The sequence below is a fragment of the Catharus ustulatus genome, chromosome 2 (genome assembly GCF_009819885.2).
Source record: "Catharus ustulatus isolate bCatUst1 chromosome 2, bCatUst1.pri.v2, whole genome shotgun sequence".
Taxonomy (NCBI): Eukaryota; Metazoa; Chordata; class Aves; order Passeriformes; family Turdidae; genus Catharus; species Catharus ustulatus.
Window position 1 is genome coordinate 33,217,209 of NC_046222.1, and position 16,126 is coordinate 33,233,334.

A 16,126-nucleotide genomic window follows, 5' to 3' on the forward strand; every position below is an offset into this window, starting at 1 on the left:
TTTTACTAGTCTGAACAAAGATTATATTTCACCAAGTCTCTCTCTGAGTGACTCCTGCTCAGCTTGTTATTGTTTATCTGAACAGCCTCCAGATTTAGGAAGCAAACACACCCTGTAATTTAGCACCCGTCTCCCTCAGGGTATGATTAGACTGGGAGCTGATGAAAAAGTTTCTGACTTCAGCTCCCATTATCCTGAGGAATTTCCGGCTGCAGAGATTTTGATTAGCAGACACTTGACACCACAGTGAGGGAACCATGTATGAGGTCAGGCAGAGTGAACCCCCCAGTAGTGTGTACAGTCCCACTCTTTCTCACCACTCATGGTATCCATTTTGACTAGGTCAGTTGCTTGACTTCTAAAGCTTCATGAAAGGACTTCTACATCCACTGCCAACATTCACAAGCAAATTCCACATTTGGATCCTGTCTGGTGAACCAAAATAAACCACCTTTCTCCAGCCCTGAGCATACATCACTCCAGTATATGTGGCAGAATCCCAAAAGAGGGAGAAACTACAGTGCTCATCCATATACTGCATTTTTTTGGAGAGGCTTCAGGCATGCATCTCTTCAGTGCTCTTCAAAGCACAGAAGCTTCCCAAGGTATAATGTTTGTGGTGAATGGGCTCAGTTCTGCTGAACACAGATGCCTAGTGTGATTTGAATTGCTCTTAGATATCTGAGCAATCCAAAGGGAACTGTGACACATGAAATACATATATGGTCTACCAGACACCCAAGCTGTTGTGAAGGGGAAACCAAAGTCAGCCGTGGTACTCTCAGATGTCTCAGATGGTGTTGGACAAAAGACAACAAACATTAACTTGGCACATGGAAAATTATTATTAGATACAAGGAGAAAATAATTTACTATAAGTATGGTCATACACTAAAGCAGGCCATCCAGAGGTGGAACCTCCACCTTTGGAGGTGTTCAAGAGTTGAATGGACACAGCCTTGAGCAACCTGATGTAATCAGTAATGCCTTGAACAGGGGTTGAACTGAAAACTGCTGGAGGTCCCTTCCAACCTAAATTATGCTGTGATATTCTACAAACATCTCCACTTGCTGTAGAAATCAGCATAACATCTAGCAAACAGGCAAAGCATCAGCCTTTCTTCATGAGTCCTTGTACCTATATTTGTATTCTTCTGCCAGAGAAGGACTAAGGTTTCAAAGCAGGAGTGCCTCTCTACTGCTGCAGCTCCTACATCTCAGGACTTGAAATTCTAGACTTGAGCTCACAAATACAAATGACTCACTAAAATATATAAAAATAAATTAGAGTACATGTATTCTGCTATTTCACTTCCCAACTGAGGAGAGTCTTTAGCAGGAACCTATCCAAATCAAAGGCACAGCGCACGACAGATTATCTGTAATCTGTATTGCACACCACGTACCTTTTTTGAGTGTACCAAGAGTAAAGACAATACCCGTTTGAGGGCTCTGATCCATGAATAAGCTGTCACAAGGCAGTAAGTTCCTCCAACCTATCAGTTGCTCTGTTCTTGCTGTGCATACGACTGCTGCACGCAAGTTCACCAAATGCCAGTTAGTAGTTGATGTGCACTAATTTGTAAACCTGTCAATGCCTTTTGTCTCTCCCATCTACATCTGTTGTCCTGCAGGCCTGAAAGACAGCTCATTTCAAGGTGAGGGTAACCCAGGTAATAAGGTTAACCCTTGAATCAAGGGATATAAAGAGATGTTCAGAGTCTGGACATGTGTTTTGCAATATCATACAGTTGTGATTTGCATTTTATGTTAGGCTGGATTACTCTTTCCCTCTCTCTCTTTGTAAAATATTTACAAGGCTTTTGCTGGTTATTTTTTTCCATGAAAACTGGGACTATCCTTGGGTCTATTTACCATACTTTGACACATCTGATGTGATGACCTTAATTGCTGACCTGTGTCAGCTGTACAAGTACAGTGATATTCATTTCCTCTATATGAGGTAAAAAGCCACCTCTGTTTTATAGCGTGTATTCTTTGTATGGTTCTCCAATTATTCCATCTTTTCTAAAGGGCTAATTTGGTCCATTTGCCATGCCAGATGTGCAGAAGTATTTTAAATATTCAATCAGAATTGCAGTTGCTCTGAAGCAGATAATCACAGACTTGGCTTGGCTATTATTTTTTTTAACTGTACTGTTCTTGAGAATATGATAAAACAGAGGCTTGCAAAATGCAGTCTCCACTTCACAGTCTGGGTCCTGGCCCAGACTTGTGGTTTACAAGGCCTTTTGCTGAGTGACAACAAAACAAATTATGTAGTCTCCCTTATGCCTTAAATTTAATATCTCATCTCCTGCTCTCTAATTCAAACCTTCACACTGCACCACGGTTTCCTTTGTAATGAGATAACTCTGAATATTAAGTTTGCATTACATAGAGCTATTATTCACATGCCTGACATCATTACATATGGAACAGTAATCAATAAAACATGGTTTGAGAGGGATTGGATGGCTTGTGGGCATGGGGATCAGTCACCCAAGCCTCTAAGTTTCTGCAAAATATCCATCCAAAGTCAGTAGTGACTGACTGGAGACCCTACATGAAAGCCTCAGGCAGCGAGGACAAAGTTTGGACAGTCAGGGATGTTCGCTGCCTGAGGTGGTCCCATTGTGTCACTGCTGAGTCACTCGGCTGGGGTGGAGGGATTGGACAGGTGCACAGACTCTGCCTGCTCTCTGCTATATGGACTTGATTTGAAGATAAACAAATGTCCCTCTTCAGCCCTGGCACCCCAGATACAAACCCATTTAATTTGAATTCAAATCCACTCTGGCTGAGTCAGCCTGGCAGATTTTGCTGTCTGTTCCCTACCAGCTGTCAAAAAACAATCTGCCCTGCAGAATCAAGCCCAGATGACTGTTCACTGTGAGAGGTTTATAGGCTCTGTGAAGCCTGACATATCACATGTGCTCATGTCCTACCTCCATCGTTGTCTTTCCCATCGCCGCATGCTGTCTCCATGGAAGTGTCACAGCCTGCTCCTCTCCAGCCCAGCTGGCAGACGCAGTGCCAGCCGTTCATGTCCAGAGTGCATCTGCCATTGCCATTGCACAAGCCAGGGCATCCCTCTGCAAGGCAAACAGCCACATATTCAAACACACTCGAAACACAAAGCATCACAGCCTGGAAAGGGCCTCATTAAAAAGCTTTTTTCCTTTGCCTTCAGTTTATTTCTCCACTCCCACTCGGTGTCTTTCCACCTGGAATGAACTTGCTTTGGTGTCAGGATGGTGGTGACCACACAATGGGCAGCTGCTTCTGGCTCTCCCAGAAGGTCCTCACAGCATAACCTCACTCACTGCACTGAGGGAATGGTGAGTTTCAGGGGGCACTGAAATATTCCTGCTTCATCGTAAAAGCAAGCCAGCACATTGCTCTCTCAGCCTCTCAAAACATTTGCTATATAAGACTAGTACTTGGAGTTACCTAAGGTGTATTTGGGGTTAAAGTTCCCAACATCCAGCAGGATAAAGCAGTTGGCTTTCAGTAATACTGAGATCCCAGACTGGTAAGCATTCAAAACCATATGGAAAGGCAAAGGCAGAAAATATTTGGAAGACATACAGTTTCTTTACTGTAGTAATTTTGGGAGGGATTCATCTCATCCAGTTCAAATTAATCTATAACTGAGATACCTTCAACTCTCTGTAGTCAGCAGAGAAACAGACTGTCCCAAGGCGGAAGTCTCCTCATGTGGGTTTGATGCTCACAGTGATGAGCTGTAACATGCTTTGGAAACATCCATTTCTTCCCAGTGACTAGAGAGAGCCAAGCACAGAGGCAGGCATTTTTTTAGCTGAAAAAATGGAGTTAGGGAGGATGAACACCAACCTCCCACTCTGCTTACTAGGGTTTGATTTTCTCATTTGATGACCTCCTGCTGAGATTTTTGCACTTCTCCCCACCCATCCCACTCACCCCTTCAAGAAAACAGAGTAAGCAGTGCTGTGAGGGAGGCTGCTTAGCTTAAATCCTTCTGGGGGCTTTTTTACCTGTGGAGCCCAAAAATCTTTACCACCAAGCTGTCAGAAGTGTAAGAGACACTTAACAGCTTAGAAAACTGAAGTACAAGGGACTGAAGTGCCTGTGAAGGTCACTCAGCAGGACTGATTACACCAGGGAAACAATTCAGTCTTCCTAAGCCCTGTTTTAATGATTTCTCTATTTATATGTGCGTAGTGCTATTCTGCCACATAGTCTGAGTTGTTTAAGGCCCTCAGTTTTGCAAGACAGGATTGTGAACCTATGTGAATGACACAGACCTGTCCTGTGCTAAAGGACAGCAAAGAGGTGTGTGTTGTCTCGACACCTGTTTGGCCATATGATGTGTAAGGGTCTCCCCAGGGCAGAGCTGGGACCCCATCTAGAACATGCCATGTCTCAGCGTGTCCTGCACTGGGAAACGGGGCTTAGAAGTGCCTTTAAAACAAAAAATTGTTCCACAAGGAAGCTTTTAAAGTTCACAGAACCTTTCCCAGTGAACAGAAAAAATCAAACATTTTTAGGACAGTTTTTTTAACAAGAGACTGATTTACAGGGTCCAAATGGAAAAAGGAACAAAGGTGGTAAGGAAAAATCCTTTAGAAGAATCTTAAATATATTTTTAATTTACAAACAAATTTGTTGCATTTCAGTCTTTTAACATGTGTATTCTGGGATGTGGCAAATAATGTGTATGTGTGAGCATGCTGTTGGGTATTTTGGTATTTATACACTATATTAGTATTTATCTACTACAGAATAGCTATTTATAGGCAAGGCTACTTGAAATTCTTCATTTTAATATCCTGCCTTCAGTAACTTACAACAGTGCCAAACTTTTAACCGTTTAATCAGATTTTTTTCATGCTACAGCTAATTTATATGTTTGATCCCTTTACTTACTTTAAGTACAAGCTGAAAGCATTCAGCTATTTTGAGAATGAAAGAGGAAGAAGTGTATTAAATAATCTCCTACAATTATTTGGCTAGGTAGGTAATCCCATTTTGGAGTAGATATATTTGGATGGGATCATCCTGACAGTAGAGATAGGAGTTTTTTCCCCTCTCTAAAAATCATAGAATCCTAGAATCGTTTGGGTTGGAATGGACCTTAATGGCCATCCAGTTCCAATCTCCTTGCCATGGCCAGGGACACTCTGGACTAGAACAGGTTGCTCAAAGCCCCATCCAGTCTGGCCCTGACCACTTCAAGTGATGGGGTATCCACAGCTTCCCTGGGCAACCAGGGGCAACTGTGCCATTGCTTTAATTTGTCTGAATGACAAGTCTCTGAAGACATCTTGCTTTATGTGTATACTGGATAGCTCCCTTAGCGCTTGGCTGGTGCATCACCCCTGAGCACACTGCTTCTTCTTACTCCTCAGACTCTCTAAAACCTTTGCTAAAAAGTTCTCTATCCTATAGTTGCAGAGGCTGGGCAGAACAAAGGTGCTGTAGTGTTGACCTGGACAGGAGTGAAGTGAGAACCAGAAAGACTTGAATGAAGTTGAAGACACCATGATCTTGTCTCATGTTTAAAAGTGCCCAGGAAATGTTAGGGAAAACTAATTTAGCTATAAAAATGAGGAGCTCATATAGAACTGCATATGCTCTACTCTCCCATATGCTCTACTCTCCCAGGCTTAGGAAAAAGGGAATTTTGGAGTGGCAGAAAACAGATGATATAGCTTGGATAAGGCACTTTTGAGGAAATGGGAAGAGCTTGATTTGCCTCTCCTTGGACAATAGTGGCTGAAAACACTATGACTTTTTTTCCACAAGTTCATGAAACACATAAACATTGAAAAGGGAAAACTTCTTAAAAGCTATTTAAAGTAAAGAGAATAATGCTGGCACGAGAACAAATGGACATAAACCAAATATGAATAAATTCTGGCTGGAAATTACGAAAAAAAAATCGTTTGCAAGGATCAAAAGAATGAAGTTTTGGAGCAGACTCTCTGTGGGAGTGTTAAAGAGAAGATTCTTCAGTTACTTATCTATAGAGCTTGGTAAATTTATATAACGTTTTATACAATGTGGTTGCCCTTGCCAGCAGAAGATAGACTCTAACTGAGGAGACCCCTTTCAATCCTATGTGTTTGAATTTTGTGTGGAATTGTCTATATTAAACATGCTTGGGAGTATTTGAATGGTCTTTCAGGATTTACTCTGAAATCTTGATCTGGACCCAGAGAAAGTAAACCAAGCATTTCAGAAAGAGGACAAGCAGAGGAAAAGCACTAGTCAGGAGAGCAGAGAGAGAGGAGAGTGAGTATCTCCTAAGATTATGCCTTCCCGAAATATCTATTCCTCTTCTTGAGTACTATGGGGATCCAGGGTACCCAGATGAGAGATAAGCATCTGTAGATACCTAAAGTAGGGTAACTCCAACATGCAATTTTGTACTCCACTGTCTTGGCACCCTTTAAGTCTAGAAAGTAAGTTTGTCCCTTCCCAGTAAGAAGAATGTAATCTCTGGTTCCTAGTAGATAAAGCGCTTCCAAGGAGCCAGAAAGAACTGTTTCCTGATGACTGAAATGTCTCTTCACAGTTACAGGAACACAGAAGTCTTCTGATGTTTACCATTACATTACAAGGTTCATTAAAATTTCAAGGCTGTGAGGATTAAACTGAACCCCTCTAGTATCATGGTTTGGTAGGAAAGCAGGTATTTTAAAGATGTATAGAGAAAATAAACCATTAATAGGAAAAAAAAATTGAACAACAGCTGTCAGAGGACTTGGGCCTTCAGGAAGTTAGGGGACAACAGAGATGAGTAAGCCAATATATGCAGGAGAATGAACTTGTAAGTACTACCATTTCTGAACTGGTTCACTGCACAGAGATTTGACCATCACTTACACCACACAGATAGGATGGTACAATAATCCTCACTCCACAAACAGTGCACTTCAAAGCACTTGATGAAAAGATGATACAAAATAAACTCTATCCTCTCCTTTCCCCCATGCTGGGAAATAAAGCAAAGAGATCATCTTGTTACTGAATTGCTTCTGAATGTCACCACAGTGGGATGGCTTAATCCTCAGAGATTTACACCACCATAATCTTTCAACTCTGATTTCTCATAGCCAGAAGTCACTGATGATGCATTATTCCTGCTTGTGGTGTTAACTGTAAGCGGGGGGCTAAGAGAATTAAATATATGAACAGGGTTTTTTCAGAAAAGGGGAGGAAACCCTTTATGTGAGTTTCAAACTTAAGCACATGGAAGTGCTGCTGAAAGATTCTGGAGGGCATTCACAAAGATGTCAGGTCTGCCATGCAAGTGAGAGAACAGACCAGGGAAGCAGTGTAAAAAGTGGGTTAATTTTGAAACAGATAAGCAAAGATCATCAGAGTCTTAGGAGACTGTCACCAGAAGTTATCCTGCAATTTTTAAGACTATTGGTAAAATAATCTGCTCTTAATGATCTGTACAGTTAAAGCCTTCTCTAATTAGTCCAATCATAAGCAACATTTACTGGTATTTTTCTTCAAGGCAAACCTCATTGCCACTTGAAATAAGACTTAGAAAGAAAGGCGATTTATTATCTTTCCTTCCTTGTCAGCAGGAAAGCACCCATGGATGTTCTTAGCGAGTGCCACAGACAGCAGTTGAGCTCTGGGACAAGTAGGACATGGCTGAATGCAACATGTGAAGATGCAAATGCCTGAAGCTTGAGAGAACAACCACTATGAGACCTGAAGAAGCTGCTCTTAAGACTAAAGGTGAGGAGCAAAGCATCAGCTGATCCCTGCAATCTATGAAAGCTTGGTTAAGTGTCCCAATCTGAAACTACCACCATGATATTCTGTGGTGACGGGAAAGCAGAATTCCTAAATCAGATGTGTTCTCTAATAGAAAGGTTAAGAAGTTACTGACCAGAGCTCCTACATTTGTAACAGTACAAATGAGGGAACTGGCTTTGGTCAGACCTTGGCTTCTCACTTGCTCTCACGCTTCAGGAGCAGCCCGTGCAGTCACCCCTGAATTCTAATGTTGTTCAGCAACTTTAAAATTCAAACTAGCTGTTTATATATGCACTACTACAGTGTTAATGTAGTTAATGATTATTTTTGAAGAGTAAGAATTGATATTCAGTAATAGAAATTAATTACACTGATGTACCATCAGATGCAATGATATTCTGTATGGAGAAACTCTCTCTAAAATCAGTACTTCTTTTAATTATTATTAAAATAATAGGCACCTCTTCTCATTTTAAGCATTACTAGTGTTAATTAGGCCTAAGTTTAGAAGACTCTACTCTGAGTCTAGTTAGAGTTTCTTGGTTTAATTATGCTGATGTTTGCTATTGAAACTTGCTCTCCCATTTAGGATCAATTCTACATCTTCTCTGACTGACTGGTTTATTGTAAAGCTGTAGGAAAGATTCAGCAGTAAATCAGGCTCACCCTTTGACAATACAGGATTACTGGGAAAAGATTTCAACCAGAAAGATGTTAATAATTAAGAAAGTCAAAAGGGCATGAGTAATTTAGTTTTGAAAAATGCACATCATGCAGTTAGCCAAGTAAAAAACCATGTACTTTTAATGTTTCAGCTATTGCTAATCTTTCCAAAAGCAGCCATGCATAGCAAGAGACAATCTTTTATTCTAAGTATGTTGCTTAACCTGTTACCCACTGAAATACTCACTAAATATAATGTGTCTATTATTGGGCATAAAGGTGAGTCAAAAAGTTACCTAGAGGAAAAATGACAGCTACAAAGACTTAGTTAAAAAAAACTGGGCCAGTGATTGGGCAAATCAGTACTGAAGGTTCTTTGTCAGGCTCTGCAGGTTGATTTTTCATCTCTTCTATCCCCTCAATTTTTATCTTCTACTTTTTGATGCAACATTCTCCAATACACATTGAGATGAAAAGGAGGAGTTCTGGGGTTTTGAAATGCAAAACACTGAGATGTGGAACTTTAACAGTAGGTTCTGATCACGTTCCCTAGAGATGGCCCATATCTTCCTCTGAGGATGCCATCATGATTACTTCATAAGGGCACAATAAATTACACATTTTCCCTGATCTAAGAAGAGAATGCACTTTTCCATGTACAGTAATTTCACGATTATAAGCCGCATCATTTTGACTAAAATTTTGCTCCCACCCCGGAAATGCATCTTACACTCAGGAGCGGCTTATATATGAACAAATTTTGGAAATTTCCAACCCCGGAAGTGCCAGCCAGGGTGCTGAGCCGAGCACCTGCCAGCAAAACCTGGGATTGCACGATTGTTACAAATTGGTTACTCTGTTGCGCAACGGGTGGAGGCGGGCCCCATGCCGGCAGTGCGGGAGCGGGGAGGCGGGGCGCTCCCTTCTGCTGGCCCCGCAGCCCAGGGCAGAGGCGGGGGGCTCCGTGCTGCCATACCCATGGCTCAGGGGGGAGGTGGGGGCTCCCTCCTGCCGGCCCTGTGGTCGGGGGGGAGGCGGGGGGCTCCTGCCCCCGCCTGCTGCCGCAGGAGCAGGCAGCCTCCATCCCCGCCTGCCGCCACCACCACGGGAGCGGGGGGGCTCCATCCCCACCTGCCGCCGCAGGGCAGCGCCGGGTCGGGGCGAGTGAGCCCGGTGGCAGTGGCAGCCGGCCCTGAGCAGCCCCGCTGAGCAGCAGCGCTGAGCTGGGACACCTGGCCCCGTCGGCAGTCCCGAGTGGGCCGAGCCTGCACAGCCCGAGCCGAGCCATTAAACCCCACGATCCCACGATTCTGTTACTACTTGGCAACTTTGTTGCACGTGAGTCCTTGCTGCAAACGACAGAGCAGCTTATAATCAGGTGCGGTTTATGTATGGACAAAGAATGAAATGTTACCAACACCCGGAGATGTGGCTTATAATCAGTGCGGCTTGTAATCGTGAAATTACTGTAATTTAAATAAAGTCAAGCATGGGGGTTTTTTGGTGTTAAGCAATAAGAGAAAACTAAGTACCACTGTGCAATCAACTGATCTATAAAGGAGGGTCCAAGGACATCTATCAGTTGCTGCATTACACTGAAGATAGAAGTCTTTAAACTATGGACATGTCCTCATCATTAATATTTCCACGTTCAAACATTTTTCCTATTTGCAGTTGTTCCTGAATCTGCCTTTAATCCTCAATGGAAACAAAAAAAAAGATGAAAAACATTGAATTGTAAATTCACCCAGAGAAATTAAGTCAGCAGGGCAACCAAGTTTCTTGTCACACCACACAAGCCCTATGCAGCAAAGACTTCATTTTAACTGTTCATGGGGTCAATATTTGAGCATATCTGCTATTCATCCTCAGTCCCTCACAGCTGTTATTTTTCATTGCTCAAAACCTGAAAAGAAGGATACTACTACAGAACAAAATTGATTGGTTCAACTTGATTTTTTTGGTTTGTTTAACTAGCAAACATATGATGCTTGCGTAGTGTCAACACTGTGTCGCTGTTATTGTCAAATCAGCCATGCAGAAAAATATTTAAGTCCAACACAATCATCTTTACTGTCAGGCTCTTATATTTAACCATATGTATGCTATTTCAATATTTTTCAAACACTAAGAGCATTGTGGAACTGTCTGTTTCTATTAAAAAGTCCTGAAGTAATTTAGCTCATTGTTCTGATTAATAAATAACTGTGATTTTTTTTTTTTTAACAACAGATGATTTCTGTTCTCTAACAGTTCAATTCCTTTTCTGCTTTGTTGAAGAAAGACATGGGTCCTAGACTTGCATTAGGTTGGATTTTGTTGCAGTGTACACTAATGCAACATCACTGATTTCTACAGATTTTGCAGATTTATGCAATCAGAGGTTTTGGGATCATAACATTTTTGTATTAGGAAAAAAAACCCCAATATATAATTAGTTAAAGCTCCCATGTTGTGGATCAAAAACATGAAGACTCCACACAGAAAGTGCACTCACCTGTGTTACAAAATGGACCACAGACACTTAATTAAAACACATCACTGTACAGGGTTCCTGCTGTATTCACAGACACTTGTTTTCTCCTGACTTGCCTTATCTGAGTAGGAAGGGTGAGGATGAGAGATGATTGGAGGGGAGGGGAGGGACAAGGGAATGGGTAGGAACACTGATACGATGTTAACACAGGGTCACAGCACTTACAGAGGTATTTCCTACCTAAATGACTGGAAAGTTCACCCTTCCAGACATTAGGGACCACTCTGGTGACAATGAGGAAGAGATGCAACCTCAACACAGCATGTTCACGGTGCATTTTTTAAAAAGAAACACAAAGACAATAGGAAAAATAGGAAGGAAGAGCATACCTTTCACTACCTTATCCAGATAGTGAGCTTGGGAGATAAAAGACAGGACATTTAAGGTAGGATTGAATAAGTGCATTGCGGCTTACTACGAGACTGTGCAGGTGCTAGAAAGGCAAAGGAGAGTTCGCTGTGATATGAAAAAGAAAAACCTTGATTATGAGGAGAGAAAAAAGGAAGAAGGGTGGAGGACAGTGCTCCTCAGTCAAATGGCTCGAGAAGGCTGTTAAGGCATTCAGTCATCTTTGCTCATTAAGATCAGGAAGAAAAACAGGAAAGTTCTATATATATATTTATTTGTTTATATATATAGGTATATATGTGTATGTGTATATATGTATGTCAGGATGATGCTCTGCTCATTTCCAAGTCTCCCTCCACTTAACTGACTGTTTTGCATTTCATCAGGAAAGCAGAGACATTTGAAAGTCTTCCACCTTACCTGATTGTCTTATATTTTTCCACACAAAAAGGCACAGTTCTGTGACCCTACCAGACTGGTAGAGGCTTTTCACTGGATCTTTCTAATGGTAATATACTGCATTTATGCAGCATTTTCTAGTCCCAGATCAAATTACTTTACAAATATTAAATTAACCTCATGGCATCTCTACCAGGTAGGCAGGTATTAATATATTCATTTCAAGGAGGGCTAAAGAAAAAGCAAAAAAAAAAAGTTATAGATGTCATGGGAGCAGTCATGTACCCAATTCCCATGGAACACTGATTTGGAAAACCACCTTCTTATGAATTTTCTGGTGTCAAGCAGAAGGCTGGTGGCAAAGGCGCCCTGCCTCAGAGAGCCCTGGTGCCTGCCAGCAGGCGGCACTCTCTGTCCTAACACCAGCTGGGCTTTATTAATAAAAGAGAGGCTCTGAGTCTTGCTTTTCTTTATTTCAATACCTACTTAAACATTATTTCCCTTGTTCTCTTGCCTGGTCCCTGCAGTCTCTGTCTCAGTTGTGTCCTGGTTCTTCTTGAAGAAGTTTTGGTTTCAGGTTCATTCAAGCAGGCTGTCTGCCTGGGAGGTCATGGCCCTTGCAGGAATTATTTTTCCATCCTGTGAATGTAATGGATCTGTCTAGGAGCTATTGTCCATAAGTGGAGAGGGCTGGGAAGGCTCACCTAGTATGGGGGATTATAAGCCTTGGCAAAGAGGTGAATTAATCACGTTGATATGATAGGAGCGATGCAGGAAGCACAGCATCACCATCTGCTTGGATGGTGGCTGAAGCCTAGGAACGTATCTCTCGGATTTTGACATCCGCAGCAGCCCAACCTCTTAAGTAGTCACTGCGCAGCTGATGGCAGTGAAGGCAGCTGCCAGTGCCAACCATGTGTCAGTTATGTATCAATGTTTTCTTGTAATTTGAAAAATAATGGGGCTTCCTATTGGAGTAGCAGGAATATTTTTTTGTAAACCATACAGGCTATACTCCTGGCATTAAAATATCATCTTGTTCTCAACAGAAACTCCTTTGGAAACTCTGTGGGCATGTGAGATATCCTGCGAAATTAAGCAGGAGTTCAGAAGAAAAGCTACTTTTCTAAGGTGTCCTCTGCACCAAAAGGTACCATTACACACAGTTACATGTTACCACCCTACTCCTGCAAGCCACTTTGGAACTGCTATGGGAGGAGCTCCACTCAGTGTGAAAGCCCCCTTATTTCACCAGCCTGAACTAACTTGGTTGCTTTGTTTGAAACACAATGAGAACAGTAAGGAGTATTTCTCTTGGCTCACAGAGAGGGAGGGAAGGAGGAGAGAAGTGAGAGATGCTGCAGGCAGGTCCTTGAGAAGGACTTGTTTCCCACTATGCTCTCCTTCTTCACTTCCCAAATATTCTTTTCCCTTTATCTTTCTTATGAGGTAAAGTGGACAGAGCCTCAGGGAAATCACTGGAGTTAAACTGAGATCACACAAATGTGAAGGAGAGGAGAAAGTAAACATCCATTCCTGAACCAGGTACAGCATAAGAAGTTTATGCTACAGGGTCAGGGAAAACACTGTCTTTGAAGCTCATCTGTGCTTAATATTTACTGGCAAATATACTGCCAAACTATTTAAGGTCAGATTACCCTCAGATTGCTTAAAGATCATGTCAAAACAATGCAGCAAGTGCATATTTTCCACTGACTGCTATAACTATGGTCTTCTCTTGCCCAAAGGTACTCATCTCATCCAGGCAGGGTGAGTGCCAGAGGGTCACACGCAGCTCAGTTTCTGCTGTGGATGCACTTGAGCACTGACTGTTGGGCAGAGAGTAGAATCACAGAATCATTAAAGTTGGAAAAGATCTCTGAGATCATCGAGTGCAACCACTAACCCAGTACTTCCAGATCCACCACTAAACCCTGTCCCTAAGCACCACATCTACAAGATAGCAGGAACCTTCCCCAGACACTGGTAGGCTTATTTTCATCTTAGGCCATGCATGGACTGAGATGTCTTAGAAAGCTGGGGAAAAGAAACCAGGATCCACCTGTAATGTGCCTTGTCTGGATTCCAACTGCTCCAGCAGAAATGGAGAGGCACTGATTACAACCTCAGCTATTCAGAACATGTGTGATAATTTATGCAGGAAGACTGATGAAAGGCAAACTTAAAGGGGCAGATTTCTCAAAAATCAGAGTCTTGCTATGTAAAACAAACCCCAGAGTGATGGCGCCGTAAGCAGAAGCCGGGCTGGCAAGGCTGTCTGCCTGTCTGTCTGTCTGCCTGCCTGTCTGGGCATTGTTACTGCATACATCACCCGTGCGTGCCAGGACCAGATTTCTGAAAGGAGTTAAACACGCAGCTTTTGCGGAGATCAGTGGGGATTAGGCATTGAGGTGCTTTGAAATCCTGCTAGGTAGGCTGTGGAGTGTTTGGAGAGTTAGCTGTTGGTCCCTCAGGTCTCCAGTGACTCTGGAGTATTCAGCTGCAGCAGCTGAACCTCCAGAAATGGCTTTGGTCTTGTGTCCAGGTTGTTCAAAGGATACTGAATATCCTGACTCTACCATGTAGGGAAGCCCCCTCTGCTATTATTTTTCTAAATAACTTGTATGAATCATACAAGTTGGAGAGGGAGTTTTCACAAGGGCTTGTAATCAAAGGACAGGGGAGAACAGCCTTAAGCTGAAGGACAGGTTCAGACTGGGTATTAGGAAGAAATTTTTTACTTTAAGGGTGGTGAAGCACTGGCACAGGTTGCCCAGAGAAACTGTGGATGCCTCATCCCTAGAAGTGTTCAAGACAACACTGAATGGAGCTTGGAGCAGTCTGGTCAAGTGAAAGGCTCCCAATCCATATCAGCAAGGTTGGAACTAGATGATCTTTAAGAACTAAACAATTCTGTGATTCTATGATTCTTTATTAAACCTGGGAAATTTTCTGTGGTGCTTCCTGTGAGGCAAACCCTTAGAGCAGCCTACTACAGAGTTGAGCTGTAATTTGGCCTTTCAGAGCTCACAGTAAGAGGGTTTATTTCATCTTAAAATTCAATGCTCCTAAAACCCACCATGCTCCCTGGATATAGTTTGGGCCACAATAGAAGAAACTTGAATTCCTGCAATGTCTCTAACTAGGGATGAATTTAGAACATGCTGGAGAACCCATCACAGGAGTCTGGCACTGACACTGTTGTCATGGTGTGCTTTGCTCCTTTCAGAAACTGACTGAACCCTTCTGCTGGGTTTCAGGATTCCTGCAGTTAGATAATCAATTTTCTGCTCTACTCTCCCGCACTAAGTTTGCTGAATTTGGAATGATGAATGCAAGCTTCTGCATCAATTTCCTAGTTGGGAATTAACTGGAGTTACTCTAATGAAATCTCTGAATGTGAGCAATCAAGATAGTACATTCATTGACACAACTCTTTGTAGGAGAAACCAAAATTAATCCACCAGGATCAGAGTACCTGGAACACCATAAGAAAGAGCCTCCTATGACCAACAAAACAAAAGGATGTCTTACTCTTACACATGCTCAACAGGAAATGGAAGAAGTGTCCCTTACTGGTATCATCCATTTCTACCGTGTTACCTGCACACACGGCAATACTGGTAAAGCATCACTTCAGCAAGGGGGTTTTATGTTCGTCAGTGCTAAAGCAAATTGGGCCATGACATAGACATATACAGAATTACCATCAAACAGAACAATTTGGCATGCAGGGAAATTACACAAGGACAAGGGGAATGCTTTCCACATACTTAATGTAATTCCAAGTCAATGTCCTTTCATTTGAGCCAACATAACTAGCTTATTACTTTTGCTAAAGCCATTCAATTTTCTTGGGTATTTACAACTTTGCCAAATCTCCTTTACATTCTACACATTCATCAATGAAATATTCTGTAGGAAATAGTGTTTACAGCTTCAGAGGCAGGAGACTATGTACAAATTTGTTGCTAAATCACCATGCAAGGAGATGAGGAGGGGGGAAGTGAAAAGAAACAGCTCCAGCACCTCTAAGTATCAAAAAATGATTCCTAAACCAAGGTAGAGCTGCAACAGGAAGGTAGCAGCACATGAAATGAGAGTGTGCACCAGTAAAATCTCAATGCTGACTGCATTGCAGTGCTGGCCTTCCTCATGATAACATTTACACATAGAGTGAGGAATACTACAAATAAATTTAATTACCATGAAAGATAAAAGCTTGTTGTTCGAAAACAGTCCAGGCATATCAGCTGTGTGGAGAATTATCATATACTGAACTAATGGCATTTTGGTTTTACTGCAGAACTAATAAAATGGCACTTAAGGGATGAATCAGGTTTTTTTTCCCTGCATAAATAGCTTCCATATAAAACTGTCCCCTGGATTTGGGGCCTTTTGCTGAATTTTTTTTTT

At 42.1% G+C, this 16,126-nt stretch overlaps 1 protein-coding gene across 12 annotated transcripts in view; it reads right to left on the reverse strand.

The window, feature by feature from the left end:
* The window catches only part of TENM4 (teneurin transmembrane protein 4), a 634,039-nt gene that overhangs the window by 115,369 nt on the left and 502,544 nt on the right, over positions 1-16,126 (reverse strand). For 9 of the 12 annotated variants that reach the window (XM_042779057.1, XM_042779056.1, XM_042779058.1 and 6 more), the window contains 2 exons: positions 11,293-11,319; positions 2,949-3,095 (listed from right to left, as the gene is read on the reverse strand). In XM_042779057.1, coding sequence (XP_042634991.1) covers positions 2,949-3,095; positions 11,293-11,319 — 174 coding nt within the window. The remainder of the gene's footprint in view (positions 1-2,948; positions 3,096-11,292; positions 11,320-16,126) is intronic. The other 3 variants (XM_033052858.1, XM_033052867.1, XM_033052869.2) reach the window with 1 other exon arrangement.